This window comes from Giraffa tippelskirchi, chromosome 1 (genome assembly GCF_054371585.1).
Source record: "Giraffa tippelskirchi isolate mGirTip1 chromosome 1, T2T-mGirTip1v1.2.pri, whole genome shotgun sequence".
NCBI lineage: Eukaryota > Metazoa > Chordata > Mammalia > Artiodactyla > Giraffidae > Giraffa > Giraffa tippelskirchi.
In genome coordinates this window covers 193,613,640-193,637,842 of record NC_137275.1, presented here as the reverse complement: position 1 = coordinate 193,637,842, position 24,203 = coordinate 193,613,640, and the positions used below count along the sequence as shown (strand labels likewise).

Here is a 24,203-nt window from a genome sequence, read left to right as displayed (position 1 = left end):
ATGTTGAATATCTGTTTTGGACACTGTGGAGTCACAACATATGTGTATTTAACTTTGTGTTCTCTTTTTCATGAAGTTAAAAGTACTAATGAGGACACTATATTCCATATGTTCTTTGTTATAAATTGCATAGTACTAGGATTTTATACTTTTAGGTTTTCACAGATATTAATACATTTCCTGTTCAGGATTATATACATAAAACTATGTTATTTTTATGGGCAGTATAAGGAATTTTCATGGATAATTTTGCTCATTTACAATCTTTCTTTTATGAACTGGCTTTAGACCTTGAAGAATAATTAAAGATGTGCCTTCCTGTATACACTGATCTGAACTTTGGACAAAGGCTTGACCTCAAGAAACAGTTTGATGAGATAGTAACATTGATTGAAGCCCTGAGAGTGAGAATTTCATAATGGATACAGTTCTATACTCCCAGTAGATATATTTCTATATTCATAATGAGTATAGTTCTAATTGACTGTATATGTTTTCCCCTTCATATTTTTGTGTTTCCAGTGGGTTTATCTCCCTCCTTCATTTCCTAGCTTCTCAAAAGTCCAAAAGTCCTGTTACCTTTTATGTTCACTATGCTTGCTTCTTCCATTCAGTGTATTGTCTGCAGTATCGCTGAATAACATTATTGCTTTATCCTCAGCAATTTACTGGACATAGTATTTAGTAAAAGTCATCTGCTGGACTTAATTTAAAATACATCAAATTTGTTTTATAAGGAAGATTTTTGAATCTGGTAACTTGTGTACATATCTGTGTACATGTTGAGAGAAGAAATGACAAGTTTCTTATATTGATCTATTTTCTTTGACCTCCTCTATTTCTATAATTACTAAATATATTTTCTCTAATGTATTAATTTATTAAATATGTATAAATAGTTAATTGTGTGCTATATGTTGATTAAAGGTACTATGGGGGAAAATTCTCTGGAATCTGGCTGTTAATGTGGGAATACAATTCCTAAATTGTTTATAATGTATAATTGTGTCATTTGTGTAAGAAATTAAGCCATTTTTTTAAAGTTGAAAATAACTGAAAGATATTTCAGTAAATTACTCATTTCAGCCAAAAATTATTTTAACAGTATTTAGTTAATGAAATAACAAAGATTAATAAAGCCTTAACTGAGCAAATATAGAACTATACTGTACAGTAACCACTACATGTGGTATAAAATTAATATGCTACATGAATTTTAAATAAAAATTAAAATTTTAATTTGTGTAAGTAAAGGTTAAATAAAAATTTTAATTTAATAAAACTAAATACAATTAAAAGTCATTTTCTCATTAACATGGCTACGTTTCTAGTAGTTAGTAGTCACATATTGAACAGTGGCAGTTATAGAAAAGATACAGAGAGTTCTAATATAGTACTGTATAGAACTATGCATAATTTTTCTTTTTGTTTTCATGTAATTATTTTGAATTGTATAAGGATTTTATTCAAGGAGGAAAAGTGACTCTTCAGAAAAATTTTGTTTTATTCTCTTTTCTCCACTTTTATTCTACTCTATTTGTTCAGGCACCTACAATATTGATATATATATTATTATACTGGGGATTTAAATAATATTTCTGAATACATTTTCCTTCATCTTGTTTCTTTCAGAAGTAATTTATGTCTTTGAGCAAGTCTAGAATTCATAGCTCCATAAATTGGTAGTAAGGCATTTATTATTATCATATACTTTTTAAAAAATTAAATCTTTTTATTTGATTATTAGGCAAAGTATAAAGAAGTAAAGGCAAGAAATGCACAGTTATTGAAAATGCTTCAGGAAGGTGAAAGTAAGTGATTTCTGTTTTTAGAATTAATCTTAAAAATATTTGAAGATAACTTTCCAAGATGTATGATTTATTAACTCAACAAAATAAAAAGGTTTACCAAAGTGGTACAAACTGGATTTTTTTGATAATTTTATGATTACAAGTCTCTCTTACAGCACCTTAGTATTACACAAGTTTACAACTATTGAGGTAAGAAACTCTTGAAATTTCAATTCTTATAAATTATTGGACTACATTTAGAGGGAAAACAGGAATAACATTTTCTTAAGATTCTATTAATAGAGGAGAAGGCCTATCATCATTTCAGCTTTTTTTTTCCTTCTCCCCTGTCTCCCTGCCCCCACTCTTCATACCTTTGTGGCCACTCTAAACTTTTGGCTATAGATCACCAGTAGGAATCCAAGGAACTCAATCAAAAATGACTAGAGATAATAACATTAGTAAAGTTGATGTTATATGAAACTCCCCAAATCAGCTGCATTTCCAAATATGTATACCAAATGGCATTGATCTTGACAGCTCTGTGAAAAATTTACATTAAGAACAAGTGTGTCTTAAATTTGTAAAAGAAAATGATGAACCATGTAAGACTTAAAGACATGAATAGATGAGAAAATCTTTTATATAGATGAAATTAAGTGTAACAATTTCCCTTGTTAACAAATGTTAATGAAATCCCAAATATAGCTCCTGTAAGAATTTATGAAGCACACCTTAAAAGATAAGTAAACAAGATACCTAAAATTGTTTCAGATATGAAGATACTGGGAGTGGAATTGTCCAACCAAAATTTAAACTATATTAAATAGCAGTTATTAAAACAATATGAGTAAAAACCAGAAATCCTATACAATTGAATAGAATAGATAGTCTTAAAGTAGAGTCAAACATTTTTTATAATTTTACTATTTTTATAATGTAACTTAACTGTTACACAGCTTAACTATGATAAAATAGAAGTTAAATAATAATGGGAAATGACATTATTTGAAAAGTTAGATATCAGCATCCTGAGATGAATTTAGATTTATGCATGTCACTGAGCTCCATGTGGATCATTTAATGAATAATGTTATAAAAATAAAATAATGTTTACAAGATACATTTCTAATTGAAGAAATTAAGGGTATCATTGATTACTGGATGTATGATTTTTAAATATGTAAAAATAAAGTAATATTCCTTAGGGAAACAGCTGTGAAAAGTGAGAAAGTCAACTGATAAAAACTTATTCTCAAAAATAGACTAAAATGGCTATCATAAGTAATATCAGTGTCCATACTCCATACTATAAGTCTTCCAAGTAGAAGAATTTTATATAGAACTATTACATGAAAAATACAGTACATTAGAGTATACAGACATTAGCATTTATAATATAAATGTAAATATAGCCAGTTCTATTATAATACGTGTTCCTAAAAATCACTAACCTTTACAAAATCATACAGTTAAAGACCACAAAATTTATAGAGAAAATGGAATTAGCATACAACATTCAAAGGTTTCTTCAGTGACACATGAAAAAAATTGAGAACTTAATTAAAAAGGTAACAGTTTTATTCATGTTAAAATGGTTAAACACATAAATACTATAATAAATATGGAACTTTACTTTAAAGACAACCTTTAAAGTTTGCTGTAGAAGTTGGTTTCAGAAGGGTTGCAGCTTGTGTTTGTTACTATTAAGTGATGAAAGGATGGAAAGTGGGTGTGGTTCTTGACATAGTGAACTGAAATAGCTGGTAGGTAATTTCAGGGGTGCGCATGGCTGCAGTTTCTGTGTTCACGAAATTGTGCTTAAACAAGTACACAATTCATGTTATGTCCAAGTTGTTCTCTGATGTGTCAGTCTCTTTGAAACACAAAACAGCATTACAGAAAAACTGTAGTTAAAATATGACATAATTGTTAAAAATCACTTGTTTCTCAGTGAGTGTGCTTAATTCTGAGGATGAAGGAGTAGAAAGTATAATTTGTAAAGTTCCCAGTTTGAGTCTTGAGAGACTGTGATTTGTTTCTTGACACAGCATCTCACCTTAGTGCATATCAAACTGGGAAAAATTTGAATGACAGTGTTATATTGGAAGAGCTGTGGTGATAGAGATTTCTTGCTTTCCTAAAGAGGGAAAAACCTTTAGACAAATGAATAGTTCTGAGACTATAGATGTTACATAATTAACTGTGCTCATATGAGCTACATTTATTTAATAGTGCTTTAATGGTATGAAAAGTCAGATAAAAAAAAAAGTCAGATGAAAATAATTTTTGTGGGCCTTAGAGTATGCACAATTGACAATCTTAACAACAAAAAAAACACACTACGTTGTTTTTAAAATCTTGGTTTGACTAGTCTAGGTATTTAAAGTTTTTTTCCCTATGTGAAATGTTTTATTTACTCTATCCTTATCCTTTTTAGTATGGATGGAAAAAATTAATCTTTTATCATATCTGTACAATTAATATTTTACCACCACAGAAAATGTAAATTTTCCAATGAAAACTGCTGTGGTGATAATGATCAGAATTTACCAGTGGAAATAGAGGTATATATAGGTTCAGGAATACAGTTATTAAGTATGAGGACAATTTAATCTTTGCCTGACTGAACTGCTGTCTTGGTTCACCAAAAGTATTATTAAAGTATCTGAGTGATTGAAAAGATTATACTGCTGTTTTTCCTTTTTTTGTCAGTGAAAGATAAAGCAGAAATACTTCTGCAAGTTGATGAATCACAAAGTATCAAGAATGAGCTAACAATACAGGTAAGGAAAACTATATATTCTTTTGTCTTGAATTAGGAAACTTGACTAAACAAAAAGACAGCCCTTCAGTACTGCAAAAAAATGTTTTAAACCATACTTCATCACTGTGCCGTGCTGTAGCAAATGAATGAAGATTCTATTTACTGTGCTAAGAGAGGTGTATATGTCCTAAAGAATAGGGGAAGATAAGGTTGTATTTTAGTTGGTGTGGACTATGAATATAGAGATAGAAAGGACAGATTGAATTTACCCTGTTCATGCACTTGATTTTCTCCCCTTCCCATCCTTATCCTGTGGTCTTGTCTTAGAACAGTGAACTTGTCCTGCTTATCTTTATAATATACAGCTGAGCAAAATGCCTAGTTGAAATTGTGTGGGGGGAGAGAGGTTCTCTTCTGATGCTCATTAATCTAGTAGTCAAAAATCATCATTGTGAATAAGTGTTAAGAAATAAAGAGTATTGGTCAAAAAAGTCTCTTTTAATTGAATATTTGGTTATAGGTAACTTCACTTCATGCTGCATTAGAACAAGAAAGATCTAAAGTGAAAGTGTTACAAGCAGAATTAGCCAAATATCAGGTATGCTTTTATAAGTGTTTTCATCACAAATAATACATTTAGAATAGATATATACATGTGAGGATAAATGTATTATTTTATTCTTAGGCCACAATTTATTCACCAAATTTGTTATTATTGGTTATATAGTTCGCATGTTAGAAAGTGTTTACTCTAGGTACTGTCATAGACAGCAATAACTGGAGCGATTCAGCATGGCCTTTGGTGCTACACAGATGACGTGTCCTCTGTGCCAGTGCGTCCTGTTGAGGGAAGGCACATATGATGCTCAGCCCATTACATTGTAAGTTTAATCACTTGGGTACAGTAATATCTCTTAGATATCTTAACGGTAAAGATATCTTCCCCCTTCGTGATTAATAAATAATATGTGATATTATAGTTTGAGATTGTGTGAACATTCTTTTCTTTTTACTCAATGGTTTTAGCATCCATTGATGATATTTGTAACAGTTATTATTTTGGTAGTTGCAAAAGAGTGATTTTCTAATTCTATCATTTCTTCTGCATTTACAAGCTGGCACTGAGTATTTTTTTCTGGATAAAGCCAAAAATAATGTCATGGCTTTCTTTCAGTATATGTGTACATGTATGAATATATACAAACACATATATATTTGTGTATACATATGTATGTGTGTCTATGTCATGATATAAAATGAGTTAATTAGTGTGGAGTCATAGTCAAAACAGTTTGAAAGCCACCACTGGTGGACTAGAGAACATAAAAGTTGTTTAGCTCCTGCTTTTGACATCTCATCAGTCCAGGAAGGAAGATTCCCTTTGTCTGGGAAGCTTTGAAAAGGATTGTTGAATTATTATTATTTTTAAAAAACTCTTGTTTGGAAGCAAAGTAAGAGTTTTAAGCTATATAACATTGGTAAATATGTATAGTGAGTATCTACCTTGTAGAAAGTGTTTTAGTAACTTTATTTTTTATTTCCCTACTGTCAAGAAATAAATCTTGTTTCTAATACCTGTCACTATACATCTCAAGTTTTACATAACCTCTTCAGATTTTTTTCCTCTGGATAAATATTTTCAAAACTTTTATTTGTTCAGGAGTGAATAATAGCATTCTTTATTTGATTTTTTATTTTAAAGAAGGTTGGTATAGATATGTTTTTGAACTCTGAGAGGGAAGTTATAGGCAGAAAAAGGATGGAACAAAGAGAAGCTGCCAACATTATTAAATGGGTCTGGGTTCTTTGTGCCCCTCATATAACCACCACTCTGAGAAATGTACTTTCACAGGCAAGTCATTCCCAAATTTGGCTGATTATCAGAATCTCTTGGGAACTTTTTGAATTACAGATTGTTCAGCCCACTCCTAGTTATCATAAATAGGTTGGGACAAAGTCTGGGCATCAGAATTTTTAAAATATTACTACTTAGGTGATTCTAGTGATTAAGTATAGGTATCTTTGCCATAGTTTATAAAAATGAAAATTTATTAAATTATTATAAATACCTCATACCATTAGTGTTAGTCACTCAGTCATGTCTGATTCTTTGTGAGCCCATGGACTGTAGCCTGCCAGGCTCCTCTGTCCATGGAATTCTTCAGGCAAGAATACTAAAGTGGGTAGCCATTCCCTTCTCTAGGGGGTCTTCCCAACCCAGGGATCAAACTCAGGTCTCTCACATTCAGGCAAATTCTTTACTGACTGAGCCATCAAACCATTATTTATGGTTAAAATGGAGGGTAGAATGGTTATGGATGATTAAATTTTCTTTTTGGTACCTTTGTGCTTTTCATATTTTTAAAATGAGTATTTGCTTTTTGAATCAGAGTAAGGCAGAAAATGTTACATTAAAAGTAATTAATGAAAAATTACCTTCTGTCTTTTAACCTACCTTTCTCTTTCTTTGGTTCAAGTTAAATACCATTGATAGAGTTTCATTTGGGGCAAATTAAATATAGATTTTTGTATGTCACTGAGCAATACGAAAAGTATAATATTCTTTTCAACCCATTGATGAACAAAATCAGATTTCTAATGCTGTCTTATATGAACACTTATACAACACTTGAATTGGAAATTGAATTACCCAAAGGGGTAAGGAAGCAATTCCCCAAATTTGCTGATCATATGGAGCAAGTTGTTTATTTTAGCATTGATCAAAATTTTTATTTTTAAAAAAGATCTGGGACAGTGCAGATGAGCTCTAAAAAATAAGATACTGGTAATCATAGTAAGTCCAGACTAATTCAAATAGATAGCTGTTTTCTACAACCTACTTTAACCATTGGTAAAAGCCATGTAAAAATAATTTAGTTGTATGTTAATTCAAATTTGCAACAAACTCAAAAAGAAGTTCTCTCCTTTTCATAGTCAAAAATGCCTTTGATCTCATTTATTCTAAAAGGAAAATTCCCTCCAAAATGTTACTTTCTAAATAATTTACCCTATTTCTCTTTGCAGGGTGGCAGAAAAGGGAAAAGAAACTCTGAATCCGACCAGTGTAGGTGATTCCATTAGCTTTGAGGTCAACACAAAAGGAAAACTTTCAGGGTTTTGCAAAAATGTATATATTTAATGCTGTGCAACTGCTGAACTATGCAGTTTTTGTTGAAATTTACAATGATTAGCTCACTAACAGTCTATAATTTTATGTCCTTTTGGCTTAAAGTGAAAAGAAGAAAAACAGAATTCCAGCAGAACTCACTGATTATTGTATACTATTCAAACTTCTTATCACTTTAGTTTTTCATCAGTCAATAAAATTAATATACTCTTCCATTAATATGTTTGGTTTTTTAAATTTCAGAAAAAATGTGAAAGTGTGGTTTTTGTTCATAGCACAATCAGTTACTTGGATTTCAGCTCACTGAATATTTACGTAGCACTTTGTCCATCCTGAACCTTATAGGACATACAATATATTGCCAAATGGCCTATGTTCAGGCAAAGCAGAAGATGGGGGTAGGAATTATTACCAAAAATAATTACCATACATATTAGAGTGTGATTTCACATTGTTTGGAAATTGAGAAAACTTGCATGAGATGGTTTTTGGAGGGTAGATACCTTTTCTGTAAATTTTTTGAGAAGCATCTCAGGCATAAGAAGCAAAATCTAGGCAGAAATATTTATGTAAAAAATAGTCTGACTTGAGGACCAAAATGTGACACACTGAGAATAGGAAGGGTATTGATTGGGGGGAAGTGAAAATAGACTTTTCATTGGTATAATCAATTAGTAGTTTATGGGATTAAATTGTTTTTTTAGTGTAGTCAGTGAAATTAAAATACAGAGAGGTTTTTTTGTTTTATAACAAAGATAAACACGTAAATATTGGTATTGGCCTCCAAAACCAGCATTATAAGAAAGACTCCACTTCATGACAGTCTTGAGAAAAAATACTTTATATCATCATTACTTATATGTCTGGCTTCTTCCCTCAGGTTACCTGAACTTTTCAAAGAACTGTGACTTACTGTTCTTAATGTTTAGTTCTCTATGTGGCACAGAGTAGATGTTAAATAATTATTTAATTAATTGGTAAAGTGGTAAAGATTTTTAAGATAATTTCCCTCTAATTTACCTTTGATTAAGAGTAGGTACCATCAGAACCTAATTAATTAATTGCATTTGGTAATCCATGATACCATATTTTTCAACCCAGTGATGAACAAAATCCAGTTTCTCGGGTTGACTTATATAAACAAGCTATTCAACAGAACTTGAATAGTTTCCATTATAATTGAATTGCCAGTGCCGATCGTATTATCATCTGCTTTTGATTATCTACCTGTACACTATCCATTTGGTACATTATCTAACATCTAGCACAGTGCCTGGCACATATTTCAATAAAGACGCCGTTTTCTACTAGTGTGAATATCAGGCTTCACCGGTGGCTCAACAGTAAAGAGTCCACCTGCAAGGCAAGAGATGCGGGTTCAGTCCCTGGGTTGGGAAGATGCCCTGGAGAAAGAAATAGCAACCCATTCCAGTGTTCTTATCTGGAAGATCTCGTGGTCAGAAGAGCCTGGCTACCATCCATGGGTTTGCAAAGAGTCGGACATGACTTGGTGACTAAATGATGACAACTAGTGTGTATATTGGAGAAGGCAATGGCACCCCACTCCAGTACTCTTGCCTGGAAAATCCCATAGACAGAGGAGCCTGGTAGGCTACAGCCCATGGGTTCGCTAAGAGTCGGACACGACTGAGCAACTTCACGTTCACTTTCCCCTTTCATGCACTGGAGAAGGAAATGGCAACCTACTCCAGTATTCTTGCCTGGAGAATCCCAGGGACGGCGGAGCCTGGTGGGCTGCCGTCTGTGTCGCAGAGTCAGACACGACTGAAGCGACTTAGCAGCAGCAGCAGCAGTGTGTATATAGTTTAAAATCACCTGGGCACATAGAAAATTTCATTGATTATTCTCTTTTGCCTTGCATATTCTCAGGAGTACTGCATTCATGACTTTGTTTTTCCCCCTGAATTTTTTTCCCTTGATTTATGTATCCACTCCTATGGATAATCTATTACTTCCAGGCCAATGTCTCAACAGAGAAAGCTTTATCTAGTAAGAGAGAGAAGACAGTCAGTGATCGGTTAATGAATTCTTCTGTTTGATTTCTCAGGCATTCTGTGTTATTAAATACCATTCCTCAGATTCTTTTCTGTTTCCTGAATGTTCAGTGAAATTATTGATAGCTTATTATGTGCTAGGCACTGTGCTAAGTACTAGATATGTAAATATGTCCACAATCAATTGGAAGAAAATAGAAATATAAAGAAATATTCATAAAATATTCCAGTAAATAGTGATATGTTCAAATTGCTATTGGGGTACAGAAGAAAATACATGTTATTATTTTAAATATTTTAGATACCTTCTATGGGATTTTTGACATTTTCTATAGTGTGTTAGTAAATAGCCAACACTCATGAACTAGAGCTATGTTCAAGTCCCAGTTCTAGTATAGCTGTATGGCCTTGGCTCATACTAAATATGCATGAAATTGCAGCATGAAATTTGGTATCAAATGAGAACAGCTGGTGAACGTATTGGATAAAAAACTGTAAGATGTCATTTTTACCTTCAAATTATTTTCAGTCTAATGTGAATAAAAGCATAGCATATAAGTAGCTAAAATTCAAGATAGAATACAGTAGATTCCATAACAATTACATGGAAGTAAGAGAGTATATTTGTTCAGTGTATTTTATATTCTTACTAAAACAGTAATGTTTTAATTGGTTAATAGGTAGCTTTCCCATAGAGTTTTAAAGGGCAGAGCTTGTTTGATGAGAAAGGAAAATTTAAAAAGTGGGGTAAAGGAAAAACAGTGTATGTGTTCAGGGAATAGAAAGATAGCAAGGTATGTGTTGAGAAAATTGAGTGTCTTCATTTTCCCTGAAGCATAGGAAAGTGATGAGATAGCCAGAAAGGTAGTTTGGAGATAGCTACCCTTCATCTGAAATTTTAGATTAAGAAATCTATGCATGATTTGGTAGGCATATGGAAACCATTAAAAGTTTAAATACAGAGAAGTGATGTAATCAAAGTTGTCCTTTAAGAAGATTGAAAAGGCAATGATGTAATAGGAATTATTAAAGAATAAATTTGGAAATATCAAGGAAGCTTTGATAATAGAAACAGGAGGTAAAGAGGATCTGAACTAGGGAGGTGGCGGTGGGATTCAGAAAATGAGATAAAAAACATTCTCAGGGTGGAATCTAACAAACTTGGGTAGAGGAAAAGAACAAGGGCATCAGAGATGAAAACAAGATCTCAAGCCTAAATGAGAGTGAGAGTGAGAGTGCCATTAGTAGGGTACACTGATGGAGGAATTGACTTTTAACTTTTTAAGCTGGGTTTGCCTACAAAGTATCTGAAAGTAGAGAGTCCAAGAAGTTGGAAATACAGATCTAGTCCTTTGAGGGAAGGCTGGAGTTACAGATTTGGGATCCATCTACAATTAAGTTGTATAAATAGTTGATATACCCAAAGGAAAAAGTTTTTGAAGAGAACTATTGCTGAGGGCAGACTGGAAATGGTAGGAAACAGGTGAGAAAGGTGGGATATGTGGTAATGAATGTTGCAAGGAGGTCGCAAGTTATAACTAAGGATAGCTATTCAGTTTAATTTAACAACTAAATACATTTATGACCTTCAGAATAGCTTTTTCAATGGCACAGAGCAAGGCATTGAGGGAAAAAACTGTAACACTTTTTGGCAATTACAAGACAGGCTCCAAAGTGCTTTGAAGGACTACAGAATTGAGTGTGAGTTGGTCAGTTTAAATTTAAGACTGAGTAGACTTTTGTGACAATATGTTCATGAACCAAAAGGAGCCAGTTAAGAAAAGAATGAGACTAGGGGAATGGTGAGCTTACTTCAGAGCTCATCAGTTAAGTATTTACTTTGTTGTTCTTGTTTAGTCGGTAAGTCGTGTCTGACTTTTTTGCATCCCCATACCCTGTAGCCTGCCAGGCTCCTCTGTCCATGAGATTTCCCAGGAGAGAATACTGGAGTGGGTTGCCATCTCCTTCTCCAGGGGATCTTCCCAACCCAAGGATACAACCCACATCTGCATTGCCGGTGGATTCGTTACCACTGAGCCACCAGGGAAGCCCTAAAATCACCTGGGAGATTTATAAAAGAAAAAGTACCAACACCTGTGCCTCATCCAATACTAATTCATCAGAATTTTGGAAAGTGGGGCCCAGAAATAAATATTTCTTAAACTTCCAGTTCAGTACAGTCGCTCAGTCGTGTCCGACTCTTTGCGACCCCATGAATCACAGCACACCAGGCCTCCCTGTCCATCATCACCAACTCCCGGAGTCCACCCAAACCCATGTCCATCAAGTCGGTGATGCCATCCAACCATCTCATCCTCTGTCGTCCCCTTCTCCTGCCCTCAATCTTTCCCAGCATCCCGGTCTTTTCCAATGAGTCAACTCTTCGCATGAGGTGGCCAAAGTATTGGGAGTTTCAGCTTCAACATCAGTCCTTCCAAGGTGATGCTAATTGTGTAGCATCCAACTTGGATACCAAGTACCACTTGACACAGAGAAACTCAATACATATGTCAAATAAGTGCATTTTGGTTGTTTTGAGTGGGAGATTTTATAAGGTACACGGCAATTTGTCTTAAGACTTAACATTCTACCAAAATTTTTGCAGGATTGCTATCAGTTATGGAGTGTTTCCATCATTCAATTTATCACAAGTGATAGTGTATACTTCTGTACTATTTTACAATAAACGTATTATTTTTGTAACTTTTAATAAAAGATAAAAACATTCAATAATTACAGTTTATAAGATAAATTTGCATTTGCAGGCAGATTCTTTACCACTAAGCCATTTGGGAAGCCCTAGGTATTTACTTGCCATTGTGTAATTTGGTTTCCTTATCAACACTCTTTGATTCATAGTTTAATTCTAAATTAAGCTGCTTTCTATTAATGGAGTTATTGCCTTTTCCATGTAACAGTTTAAGAATGTTTAAGCAGAACTCAAGGGCTTAGAAAAGAAACATAAAACGATTTTGTGATCGGACATTAGTAAACTTCAATGAAGAAATAATTCCTGAAGCAACAAACAGAAAGTGAACGATCCTCCAAAGTCTGTAAATTACTGAAGGATTGTCCTGGGGTAAATTTTTAATTGAATTTAAAATATTATTTACTAAAAGTTAACACTCACTTCTATTATGGTTTTTATGAAGTAGATACTCATATGTACTATTAGCAACCTTGTACTTAGATTTCTGCCTTTTGGAAAAGCACTATAGTAATACGTTTCAGGAGCCAGAAAAATGTTTATACCCACTGATTCCCAATATTGAATAATTTATCCTAAGAAAACAGTTTGAGAGAAGAATAAACTTTAACAGATCTATACAGGTATAACAGTAAGTATAATAGGGAACCATGGAGTAACCCAGATGTATAGTTTCAGTGCCTAATATAAATACCCAACTCAAATGATAACACATCAATGGGATTACTATGTAGCCTTTTAAAAAGGTATAATTCAAACAACTGTAAAAACATTGACTATCTTGAACAAAGTTTAAGTATAAAGACAAAATAAAAATTTGTACACATTATAGCTAATGTGAAAAAATGTATATGTATGTGGATAAATTGGAAAGTAGTAATTCCCAAATAAAACTTCCTGTGTTGGGATGGGGGAATATGGAAAAGTATGGATGGGTTTTCCTCCTAAATTTTATCTAACATACCATTTTTTTGTAATTAAAAAAAAAAGGAAAAAATACTACTGCTTGGATTTGTGTTAAGTAATTTCCTGTTACGGAAGTAGGTTGTAGTAACTTATTTATTTTTTTGACATGTTCAACTGAATTGTGTTAATATACAACATCTCCTGGATATGAAGGTTTTGTTTTTTAATCTAGGACTCTTCACTATAATAGAACTGAACCAGGGAAGGTGGCTTTGTGAATCAAAATGACTGTGAGGCTGCAAGAAAACTTGTAAAATTGTAATTAATTTTGGTGATTTTTCCCTGCTTGATGATTTCCTTTCCTTTTGATGATTTTCCTAGCTTGATGTTTCCCTTGTTATACGTCTCATTCAACAAATTTCAAAACTTTAGAAGTTTTATTAGTGACATCTATTCAAAGATTAGTTTTTTGATATGCATATTACAAACTAAAATGTGAATTATTTTATTGTATAGATTATGGTATGCTCCCTACTCTGAACTGGTTAAGGAAGACTTAATTTTCTTCTTGATACCTCACTGTACATAATACATAGTGATTATACCATTTTATATAAAATTAATTTTTATAACAACTTTATTGAGATACAATTAGCATACAACTGCACATGATACATGGAATAAGTAAACATAATCTGATTTTAGTACTTTGAAATTTGTTAAGATATGCTTCATGCACCAATATATTATCTTAACTAGTATATGTTATGTGTGGGCTCAAAAAGAATATGTATTATGCAGTTGTTGGGTGCAGTAGTCTACAAGGTACAATTAGATCGAGTTTCTTCAAATGGATTATATCCTTAATTATTCTCTGTGCTTTTTTCTGTCAGTTACTGAGAGATATGTTCAAATCTGACAGTGACTCTGGATTTGTCTACTTTTTAAAAATGTTTGTCAGGTCTACTTTTGAGGTACATACAAATTTAAAATTGCTTTCTAGGTGATTTTATTTTTACAAAGTGACTGTCACTAATATGTTTTTTTGCCTTAAAAGTATTTCATCCAGTATCATATACACATTATTTTTTAAATAGATGTTTTCTAAACAGCATAGTACGCTGTTTTTAAAAATTCCAGTCTGACAAACTTTATTTTGGATTATTTTTCTCATTTTCTTTGAGTGACTGACTTCCTGACCTCTTCCTTTGTTAGGGCTTCAGTGCTTTTAAGAAGTCCATCAACATTTTAGTAGCTTTTCAAACAGAAAAGTTTGTCTAAATAAGCTGGTTTATCATATCCCTGGAAAAGGAAAAATAAAAATTCTATTTTTTCTGTTTCCTTTAATGGACTTATAATTACCGTTTATAGTACAAAAAGTTGATTTCAGATACAGAGTTGACATTTTAAAAAATTTCTTTTTCCAATTTGTTAGTAAATTTTGTTCTTTAAAAAAAATTTTTTTTAATTGGTGAAAAATTGCTTTCCAATTTTGTGTTGGTTTCTGCTGTACAGTGGGGCTTCCCTGATTGCTCAGTATCCACCTGCTAATGCAGGAGTGTGAAGTGTGAAAGTAGTTGTGTCTGACTCTTTGCCCACCCCATGGACTCCATGGAGTACTCCAGGCCAGAATATTGGAGTGGATAGCCTTTCCCTTCTCCAGGGGATCTTCCCAACCCAGGGATTGAATCCAGGTCTCCCCCCATTGCTTTTGAACTGTGGTGTTGGAGAAGACTCTTGAGAGTCCCTTGGACTGCAAGGAGATCCAACCAGTCCATCCTAAAGCAGATCACTCCTGAGTGTTCATTGGAAGGACTGATGTTGAAGCTGAAACTCCAATACTTTGGCCACCTCATGCGAAGAGTTGACTCGTTGGAAAAGACCATGATGCTGGGAAGGATTGAGGGTAGGAGGAGAAGGGGACGACAGAGGATGAGATGGTTGGATGGCATCACCGACTCAATGGACATGGGTTCGGGTAGACGCCGGCAGCTGGTGATGCGGTTCGTGGGGTTGCAAAGAGTTGGATGTGACTGAGCGACTGAACTGAACTGAATCCCCCATTGCAGGCAGATTCTTTACCAGCTGAGCCACAAGGGAAGCACAAGAATACTGGAGTGGGTAGCCTATTCCTTCTCCAGGGGATCTTTCCAACCTGGGAAGCAAACCGGGGTCTCCTGCATTGCAGGTGGATTCTTTACCACCTGAGCTATTAGGGAAGTGTGGGTTCAATCCCTGGGTCAGGAAGATCCCCTGGACAAGGAAATGGCAACCCACTCCAGTCTTCTTGCCTGGAATATCCCATGGACAGATGAGCCTGGTGGGCTACAGTCCATGTGGTTGCAAGGAATCAGGACTGAGCATGCAAACTGCTCTAGAACACTAATCAGTCATAATTATATATATCCCTTCCCTCCTGAGCCTCCTCCACTCCCCCATCCCATCCCTTTAGGTCATCACAGAGCACCAGGCTGGGGTCCCTGTGTTATTTAGCAACTTCTCAGTAGCTGTATTACACATGATAGTGTATATATGTCATTGCTACTTTCTCAATTTGTCCCATCCTCAGCTTCCCACACTGTGTTCACAAGTCCATTCTCTACTAGGTTCATCAGTACCATTTTTCTTGATTCCATATATACATGATACTCGTTTTCTCTTTCTGACTTACTTCACTGTTTAAGAGGCTCTAGGTTCATCTACCTCACTATCACTGACTCAGATTCATTCCTTTTTATGGCTGAGTAATATCCCATTGTATAAATGTACCACAAATTCTTTATCCATTCATCTGTTGATGACATCTAGGTTGCTTCCATCTCCTGGCTATTGTAAAATATTGCTGCAGTGAACATTGGGGTACATGTGTCTTTCAGAATTGTGGTTTTTCTCAGTGTATGTGCTGAGTAGTGGGATTGCTGGGTCATATGGTAGATTTATTCCTAGTTTTTAAAGGAATCTCCATACCATTTTCCATAATGGCTATATCAGTTTACATTCCCACTGACAGTGCAGGGGGTTTCTCTTTTCTCTACATCCTCTCCAGCATTTATTATTTGTATATTTTTTGATGATGGCCATTCTGATTGGTGTGAGGTCATGCCTCACTGTAGTTTTGATTTGCATTACTCTAATAATGAGCAATGTTAAGCATCTCCTCATGTGTTTATTGACCACCTGTATGTGAGTTGACATTTTTAAATAACTCATTTAAGGGCCTGTCATTAAAGCAGGTATGCTGGAGAAAAAAATAGTCAACAAATAGAGTTGAGGTTACTCTTTAACAGTGTGGTTCATTTTGAGCCAGTGATTCTAATGTTACCAAACATAATGTTGTCTAGTTGCCTAATATTGAGACATCTTTTTTGGTTTCTATGAAGAACTGTGCTACTCATACTATTTAACATCTAGACTTATGTAAGAGTAAAGAGATTTTTGTTAATACTTTTTGGTCAGAATAACAGGTTTTTTTCCTGCTTATTTCTAAATGTTATAGTATCAGCCTTTTATGCCTATATGATAACAAACAATATTATCATGGGATATTATGGTGAGCCAATTCTCCAACAACTTGAAAACTGTAGCCAGTCATGTTCACTATTAGGCTAAAAAGCAAGACAAAAACAGACTTAGGGGAAGAGTGTGTGTGTATATGTGTGTGTAATCATCACACACAAATATTCTTAACTGCACCTTCCTCTAATTTGCCTATGAAGTTTGTGCTCTTCTATCAAGAAGTTGTACCTACAGTCTCCCAAGTCAAAAGAAATAGAAGTAAAAATTAAAAATGAGACCTAATCAAACATAAGCTTTTGCACAGGAAAAGAAACCATAAAAAAAATGAAAAGATAACCTATGAACTGGGAGAAAATATTTGTGAATGATGAGGCAACAAGGGATTAATTTCAAAAACATAAGGACAGCTCATATCAGTTCAGTCGCTCAGTCGTATCCGACTCTTTGCAACCCCATGGACTACAGCACTGCAGCACTGTCTATCACCAACTCCCGAAGCTTACTCACACTCATGTCCATTGAGTTGGTGATGCCATTCAACCATATCATCCTCTATTGTCCCCTTCTCTGGCTTTCAATCTTTCCCAGCATCAGTGTCTTTTCCAATGGGTCAGTTCTTCTTGTCAGGTGGCCAAAGTATTGGAGTTTCAGCTTCAGCATCAGTCCTTCCAATGAACATTCAGGACTGATTTCCTTTAGGATGGACTGGTTGGATCTCCTTGCAGTCCAAGGGACTCTTTCAAGAGTCTTCAACACCGCAGTTCAAAAGCATCAATTCTTCAGTGCTCAGCTTTCTTTATAGTCCAACTCTCACATCCATACATGACTACTGGAAAAAACCATAGCTTTGACTAGATGGACTTTGTTGGCAAAGTAATGTCTCTGCTTTTTAATATGTTGTCTAGGTTGGTCATAACTTTTCTTCCAAGGAGCAAGCATCTTTTAATTTCATGGCTGCATTCACCATCTGCAGTGATTTTGGAGCCCAAAAAAATAGTCTGTCATTGTTTCCATTGTTTCCACATCTATTTGCCATGAAGTGATGGGACAGGATGCCATGATCTTAGTTTTCTGAATGTTGAGTTTTAAGTCAACTTTTTCAATCTCCTCTTTACTTTCATCAAGAGGCTCTTTAGTTCTTCGCTTTCTGCCATAAGGGTGGTGGTATCTGCATACCTGAGGTGGTTGATATTTCTCCCGGCAATCTTGATTCCAGCTTCTGATTCATCCAGCCTGTCATATTGCATGATGTACTTCACATATAAGTTAAATAAGCAGGATGACAACATACAGCCTTGTCGTACTCCTTTCCTAATTTGGAACGAGTCACTTTTTCCATGGCTGGTTCTAACTGTTTCTTCTTGATGTGTATATAGGTTTCTCAGGAGTCAGGTAAGGTAGTCTTGTATTCTCATCTCTTAAAGAATTTTCCACAGTTTGTTGTGATCCACAGAGTTAAAGGCTTTAGTGTAGCCAGTGAAGCAAAAGCAGATGTTTTCCTGGAATTCTCTTCCATTTTCTGTGATCCATGGGATGTTGGCAGTTTGGTTCCTCTGCCTTTTCTAAATCCAGCTTGAACATCTGGAAGTTCTCGGTTCATGTACTGTTGAAGTCTGGCTTGGAGAATTTTGAGCATTACTTTGCTAGCATGTGAAATGAGTCCAATTGTGTGGTAGCTTGAACATTATTTGGCACTGCCTTTCTTTGGGATTGGAATGGACCTTTTCCAGTCCCATGGCCACTGCTGAGTTTTCCAAATTTGCTGGCATATTGAGTGCAGCTCTTTCACAGCATCATCTTTTAGGATTTGAAATAGCTCAGCTGGAATTCCATCACCTCCCCTAGCTTTGTTTGTAGTGATGCTTTGTAAGGCCCACTTCACATTCCAGGATGTCTGGCTCTAGATGAGTGATCACACCATCGTGGTTATCTGGGTCATGAAGATCTTTTTTGTGTAGTTCTTCTGTGTATTCTTACCACCTCTTCTTAATATCTCCTGCATCTGTTAGGTCCATACCATTTCTGTCCTTTATTTTGCCCATCTTTGCATGAAATATTCCCTTGGTATCTCTAATTTTCTTGAAGAGATGTCTAGTCTTTCCCATTCTATTGTTTTCCTTTATTTCTTTGCATTGATCACTGAGGAAGTCTTTCTTTTTTTTTTTTTAATTAGTTTATTTATATATTTTTTTAACTTTACAATATTGTATTGGTTTTGCCATACATTGACATGAATCTGCCATGGGTGTACATGTGTTCCTCTTCCGGAACCCCCCTCCCACTTCCCTTCCCATCCCATCCCTCTGGGTCATCCCAGTGCACCAGCCCCGAGCACCCTGTATCATGCATCAAACCTGGACTGGCGATTCATTCCACATGTGATAATTAACATGCTTCAATGCCATTCTCCCATATCATCCTGCCCTTGCCTTCTCCCACAGAGTCCATAATACTGTTCTATACATCTGTGTCTCTTTTGCTGTCTCACATACAGGGTTATCTTTACCAATTTACTAAATTCCATATATATGTGTTAGTATACTGTATTGGTGGTTTTCTTTCTGGCTTACTTCACTCTGTATTAATAGGCTCCAGTTTCATCCACCTCATTAGAACTGACTTGAATGTATTCTTTTTAATGGCTGAGTAATATTCCATTGTGTATATGTACCACAGCTTCCTTATCCATTCATCTGATGATGGACACCTAGGTTGCTTCCATGTCCTGGCTATTATAAACAGTGCTGCGATGAACATTGGGGTACACGTGTCTCTTTCAATTCTGGTTTTGAGGAAGGCTTTTTTATCTCTCCTTGCTATTCTTTGGAACTCTGCATTCAAATGGGTATATCTTTCCTTTTCTCCTTTGCCTTTTGCATCTTTTCTTTTCTCAGCTATTTGTAAGGCCTCCTCAAACAGCCATTTTGCGTTTTTGCATTTCTTTTTCTTAGAGATGGTCTTGATGGATGGTCTCCTGTACAGTGTCACAAACTTCCGTCCATAGTTCTTCAGGCACTCTATCAGATCTAACCCCTTCAATCTATTGGTCACTTCCTCTGTATAATCTTAAGGGATTTGATTTAGGTCACACCTGAATGGTCTAGTAGTTTTCCCTACTTTCTTCAATTTAAGTCTGAATTTGGCAATAAGGAGTTCATGATCTGAGCCACAGTCAGCTCCCAGTCTTGTTTTTTCTGACTGTATAGAGCTTCTCCATATTTGGCTGGAAAGAATATAATCACTCTGATTTTGGTATTGACCATCTGGTGATGTCCATGTGTAGAGTCTTCTGTTGTGTTGTTGGAAGAGGGTGTTTGCTATGACCAGTGGCGTTCTCTTGGCAAAACTCTTAGCCTTTGACCTGCTTCGTTATGTATTCCAAGGCCAAATTTGCCTGTAACTCCAGGTATCTCTTGACTTCCTACTTTGGCATTCCAGTCCCCTATAATGAAAAGGACATTTAGCTCAAACAAAAATGGGCAGACGACCTAAATACATTTTCCCAAAGAAGACATACAGATGGCCACCAGGTACATGAAAAGATGTTCAACATCACTAATTAGAGAATTGAAGATCAAAACTACAATGAGGTATCACCTCACACCAGTGACAAAGGGCCATCATTAAAAATTCTACAAATAATAAATACTGGAGAAGGTATGGAGAAAAAGTAACCCTCTTACACTGTTGGTGAGAATGTAAATTGGTGTAGCCATTATGGAAAACAGGATGGAGATTTCTCAAGAAAACTAAAAATAGAGCTACCATATAGACCAACAATCTCAATCTTAGACACATCCTCAGAAAAGGTGAAAACTCTAATGTGAAAAGGAACATGCACCCTGATATTCATAGCAGCACTATTTATAATAGTCAAGACATGGAAGCAACTTCAAGTGTCACTCAACACATGAACAGATAAAGATGTGTGGTGTACACACACATACACATATATACAATATGAACTATTACTCTGCCATAAAAAAAGAACGAAATAATGCTATTTATAGCAACATGGTTGGACCTGTTATTGTTCAGTCTCTCAGTCGAGTCTTACTCTTTGTGGCCCCATGGACTAAAGTACATCAGGCTTCCCTGTCCTTCACTATCTCCTGGAGTTTACTCAAATTCTTAAAGAGTCGATGATGCTATCCAACCATCTCATCCTCTGTTGCCCTCTTCTCCTCCTGCCCTCAATCTTTCCCAGCATCAGGGTCTTTTCCAATGGGTCAGCCCTTCGCATCAGGTGGCCAAAGTATTGGAGTTTCAGCTTCAGCATCAGTCCTTCCAATGAACATTCAGGGTTGATTTCCTTTAGGATTGACTGGTTTGATCTCTTTGCTATCCACGTGACTCTCATGAGTCTTCTCCAGCACCACAGTTCCAAAAGAAACAATATTCCAATACTTAAAACTACTTTAGCCCTACTTTCCATTTTGGCATCAACTGCTGACTTATAAAGAATCAATGAATGTCTTGAAATTGCAGTAACACTAAGGCTATAGTACTTTTAAGCCACTTTCTTAACCTGTGCTATATGGAAAAAACATGTTCCCTAATTTAGGATGATGTTAAATTGCAAGGTTCATGAATTCAGATAGTTAATATCTGGGTTTTTGTTGTTTAGAATTTTTTGAATTGTTGATTCTTTGGACTAGCTGAACTTTCACTTTATTTATACATGAATGACATTCATGATAGTTTTATAAATGAAACATTGAAAAAGAGGGCTACTTCTACACACGGCAAGAAGATTTATGGCATAATATGATTTTTATCTTTCAAATGCTGGTACAAGCCCGTTTTTCTGCTATAGTACTTACTGTGCTATAAGTTTAGTATACACAAGCTGCAGTCTACCACAAACTTCTTATCTTACTTGAAGCCTAGATATCCCAAGAACGCAGGTAACCCTTGACATCTTGAATGGCAGATATTTCTTTTTTCTTTTTTTTTAAATAAATTTATTTATTTTAGTTGGGGGCTAATTACTTTACAATATTGTAATAGTTTTTGCCATACATTGATATGAATCAGCCATGGGTTTACATGAGTTCCCCTTCCTGGACCCCCCACCCACCTCCCTCCCCATCCCATCCCTCTGGGTCATCCCATTGCCCCGGCCCTGAGCATTTGTCTCATGCATCAAACATGGAATGGTGTTCTGTTTCACATATGACAATATACATGTTTCAATGCTACTCTCCCAGAACGTCCCACCCTCACCTTCTCCCTCAGAGTCTTACACATTCCATGGATCTCAGAATTTGGAGGTGACTTTCTTGTTCTTTGCTGCCCAAGCAATTTTTTTCTAACTTTTGTAAGCCAAAGCTCTTCTGAAGCTTATACCATAAGCATAATTTTTCCAAAAATTAAAAAAATTAAAACTCACTTATCTAAGAGCTCAACAAACCTCAAGCCCAAGAAAATGAAGGTAGTTACACCAAGGCACATCATACTCAAGTTACTCTAATGACAAAGAGAAAATTTTATAAGCAGCCAGAAAAAAAAAGAGCTATTACAATATTGGACACCTTACAATTTATTATTACAATATTGTAAAGTAATTAGCCCGCAACTAAAATAAATAAATTTATTTTAAAAAAAAAGAAAAAAAAAAATATCTACCATTCAAGATGTCAAGGGTTATCTGCGTTCTTGGGATATCTAGGCTTCAAGTAAGATAAGAAGTTTGTGGTAGAGTGCAGCTTATGTATACTAAACTTATAGCACAGTAAGTGCTTACATTGCTTACAGAGGAAATAAGAGGAGGTTGAAAGCAGATGTCTCATTATAAACAAAAGAGGTAAGAAGACAGTAGAGCTACATCTTAACTGAAAGAACAAAATGAATTGTCAATCTAGAATTCTATACTTAGCAAAAATTCCTCTTAAAACTGAAGAAAACAAGACTTTTTATGATATCTACATTAAAGTAGTCATTTCCATTGGCAGTTTTTAAAGTATTTCTCAAGTCTCATTAAGTTCACAAAACTTCAATTTCCCCTGTAAAATTCACCTTGATTTCTTTATCTCTAAATTAAAGGTTTTATTAGATAATGTTTTAAGTTCTAAAGTTAAATGTTGTTCTTCCCAGAACTCTTGAAACTACAGAATGCACATTTAGTATTCAAACAGTGACTATCGAGATTTACTTACATTAAATGACTGGAAATTACCGTTATCACATGATTGAAAGTCATGTCAAAGTTTAAAGAATAAACTACTTACAAAGATTACCAGCTGTCTACAGATGTGTCAGCTTCATATAACACTTCTTTGGATGAAGTAAACTACTGTCACAAACAGACCATTTGTTGTAACACCTCTGAAGTAATGAACTTCATGTAGAACCTATTTTAAAGGAGTCTCATTTGAGCTAGAACTGCTGTCAGTGGGGCACTGTGAATAAGATGAACTCCAACTGAAGAACAACATTCCTAATATACAAAGGAGAAGAAATACTTAAAATTATATAAAGGAAATATTTCAAAAATAAGTTATCACAAATACTGTCTTGTAATAACTGCCTTTTTTTTTTTTTTTTTTTTTGCTTTCAGAAACTGACCTATTGTACCTTATGGGAAAAAAGTGTCAAGTAGCTTTCTCCCTTCTTGTACTAGCTTGTATAGGTGATTTTAAAGTTATAGCATTCTAGGCCATCATTTTAAAAAATCTGCAAATAACAAATGCTGGACAGTGTGTGGAGAAAAGGGAACCCTCCTACATTGTGGTGGGAAAGTAAATTGGTGCAGCCACTATGGAAAACAGTACAGAGGCTCCTCAAAAAAATAAAAATATAGTTGCCATATGATCCAGCAATCCCATTCCTGGGCATATATCTGGACAAAACTATAATTTTAAAAGATACATGTACACTTATATTCATAGTAGCACTATTCACAACAGCCAAGGCATGGAAAAAAACTAAATGTCCAACAATAAATGAATGGATAAAAAAGATGTGGTACATCAAGACAGTATGGTACTGGCTCAAGGACAGAAATATAGATCAATGGAACACAATAGAAAGCCCAGAGATAAATCCACACACCTATGGACACCTTATCTTTGACAAAGGAGGCAAGAATATACAATGGAGAAAAGACAATCTCTTTAACAATTGGTGCTGGGAAAACTGGTCAACCACTTGTAAAAGAATGAAACTAGAACACTGTAACACCTACACAAAAATAAACTCAAAATGGATTAAAGATCTAAATGTAAGACTAGAAACTATAAAACTCTTAGAGGAAAACATAGGCAAAACACTCTCTGACATAAACCACAGCAGGATCCTCTGTGACCCACCTCCCAGAATATTGGAAATAAAAGCAAAAATAAACAAATGGGACCTAATTAAAATTAAAAGCTTT

General features: G+C 34.9%; 1 protein-coding gene across 8 annotated transcripts in view; it reads left to right on the top strand.

The window, feature by feature from the left end:
• Nucleotides 1–7,903, top strand: part of GKAP1 (G kinase anchoring protein 1) — a 104,797-nt gene extending 96,894 nt beyond the window's left edge. For all 8 annotated transcript variants that reach the window (XM_081521475.1, XM_081521433.1, XM_081521445.1 and 5 more), the window contains 4 exons: nt 1,748–1,811; nt 4,506–4,576; nt 5,078–5,155; nt 7,582–7,903. In XM_081521475.1, coding sequence (XP_081377601.1) covers nt 1,748–1,811; nt 4,506–4,576; nt 5,078–5,155; nt 7,582–7,629 — 261 coding nt within the window. In that variant the 3' untranslated portion in view covers nt 7,630–7,903. The remainder of the gene's footprint in view (nt 1–1,747; nt 1,812–4,505; nt 4,577–5,077; nt 5,156–7,581) is intronic.
• Nucleotides 7,904–24,203: the final 16,300 nt, after the last annotated feature.